The sequence below is a fragment of the Sinocyclocheilus grahami genome, unplaced genomic scaffold (assembly GCF_001515645.1).
Source record: "Sinocyclocheilus grahami isolate Dianchi unplaced genomic scaffold, SAMN03320097.WGS_v1.1 scaffold1556.1, whole genome shotgun sequence".
Lineage (NCBI taxonomy): Eukaryota > Metazoa > Chordata > Actinopteri > Cypriniformes > Cyprinidae > Sinocyclocheilus > Sinocyclocheilus grahami.
Genome location: NW_015506735.1, coordinates 101314 through 103484, shown reverse-complemented (window position 1 = coordinate 103484; position 2171 = coordinate 101314). Strand labels below are relative to the sequence as shown.

The window sequence follows — 2171 nt, the reverse complement described above, 5'->3', positions numbered from 1 at the left end:
TGCTGTGATAAGTCTCAGTTAGCCTAATGCAGTACATATATATATATATATATACTACAAATATACTCCAGCGACTTAAGACTGGTTTTGTGGTCCAGGGTCACACACACACACATATATATATATAAAACATAAACATATAATAAAAAGAAAATAAGTAGATAGAACAGAAAAAAAGAAAAGAGAAAGCTAGTGTTAAAGGCCTTTTTAAAGAAAACAAGCAGTTAGAAAACGAATAGAGAGTGCAAGTGTTAGAGGGTCATGTGTTTTTTTTAATGTAAAATCAATTAAAAAAAAAGAAAAGAAATAGATCAAATAGAATTAGAATAGAGAGTGCTAGAGTTAGAGGGTCAAATAAAGATGTAAGAGATGTGTTTTTAGCCATTTCTTATATTAAGATTCAAACTAACAAACAAAGTTCAGATCAAGTATTTTAGGAAGAGGAATACAGAAAGACTGTAAAAATCAGCAATCAAACACCCTGTTCGGCTCTTCTGGATCTGATGTTATAAACCAGAACCAGGGTCACAACTGCACATTTGCTGAGGGGTATGCAAGATCAGTGCTGGCGCCCCCCTGTATTCTAGCCCCTAACCCCCGCAGAAAACTCCCTGCAAGCAATTCATTATTCATTCACCTCAAAGTTATTCATATTTTTGTACATTTTTATATTAAATGAGAACACTGTATGTAAAATACGCTTTAAAGAACATTTGTATTTTTTTCATTTTTACTTATAGAGACAATTAATGGAAAATGTGCCATGCTTAAGTGGAACATTTCTGACACCTGGTAGAAAAACAAATACTATTAAAATTAATGTCATGATATTCCCACTATGACAACTAGATGGCAGCAGAGGAACATTCATTGTCTCATTTACCATTTCTACTCCATAATATAGCACTTTTCACGTTTTGCTTTTAGATTTATTGTAGCAGCCTTATATTTGTTTATTGTGCTTATTTTATTGAATTTAAGTATTGTATTTAATTTACCTTAAAATATATTTCTTTATTTAAATATATTTTTTATTTAACATTTATTTGTGTTTATTTGAGTTTGTACTCCATCTGTAGGTAAATGGTACCGATTCACAGGTGCACTATAGGATTAATGAAGGAGTGCAGACCAATCAGATTGTGGGGTGCTCGCACACTCAAAGGAGCAAGTGAAGTGTTGGACTTTATTTTGCCTGTTTTGCATGTATTTTAAGACATTATAAAACCCCTAACATAACATTTAAAAATCATTTTTTTGTTAAAGTTTAGCATTGTTTTGTACTGAAGTATAAAGTAGCAAGAGTTCTGAAAACAGCAATGTTCTGCAAAACGTGGCTAGTTTATATTGTTAACAATCTTCTCATTTCCAATCAAATGTAAATCCAACCCTAACCCTAACCCATTCACAAGCATATCGTGACTTTTTTAATTTTTTGAGTAATAGAGATACACAGAAATGAAGGGATATAATGTTAAACACTTTGCCCTCTTCATGATTTACAATGAAAAAATAATAATAATAGGGTAAGCTTACCTATTTCTGTTAGTTCACTTAGACATTGCTGTCCTCATTTTAATGCATTGCTTTTCTTTTCCCCTTAGTCTTTTCTGTTCTTTTCTGCCCCTGAACGTTTCTCTCCTCTATTCATTTTGGTCACGTGTCTGTGACAGTAATGTGTCGAAGGGTGAGCGGTTGGTTTGTACTCCGTTTATAATAAATACTTTTTTGAACTCATTAAAAACCTTTAAAAGGGTCATCAGATGCCCATTTTCCACAAGTTGATCTTTCTTTAAAGTTCTTTAGGGTCTTAATGAAAAGTCTGTAACATAGTTTGGTTAAAATTTCTCAATGGTAGTGTAAAAAACACATATTTTACCCTGTCAAAAACAGCTCTTTTCAGAGCAAGCCGTTTTGTAGCATTTTCCTTTAAATGTTAATGAGCTCTGCTGACCCCGCCCCTCTCTTCCGAGCTGCTCTCAGAGAGACTGTTTTATTTATCATGAAACTTGCGTATTAGCACATTATTAGGAAAGGCGATTTGCAAAGATTCATTAAAAAAAACTTTAAATTCACTTCTTCTGTAGGTGAAGCTGGATCACAAATGATCGGGAGTGTTGGGAGTAAACGACGACTGCTATGTTCATTATTACATCCAACAACAGAACACC

At 33.1% G+C, this 2171-nt stretch overlaps 1 protein-coding gene across 1 annotated transcript in view; it reads right to left on the bottom strand.

The window, feature by feature from the left end:
- Nucleotides 1-472: 472 nt before the first annotated feature.
- The window catches only part of LOC107571165 (SLAM family member 9-like), a 7143-nt gene continuing 5444 nt past the window's right edge, over nt 473-2171 (bottom strand). Inside the window, exon 5 of the mRNA XM_016257451.1 lies at nt 473-522. Coding sequence (XP_016112937.1) covers nt 473-522 — 50 coding nt within the window. The remainder of the gene's footprint in view (nt 523-2171) is intronic.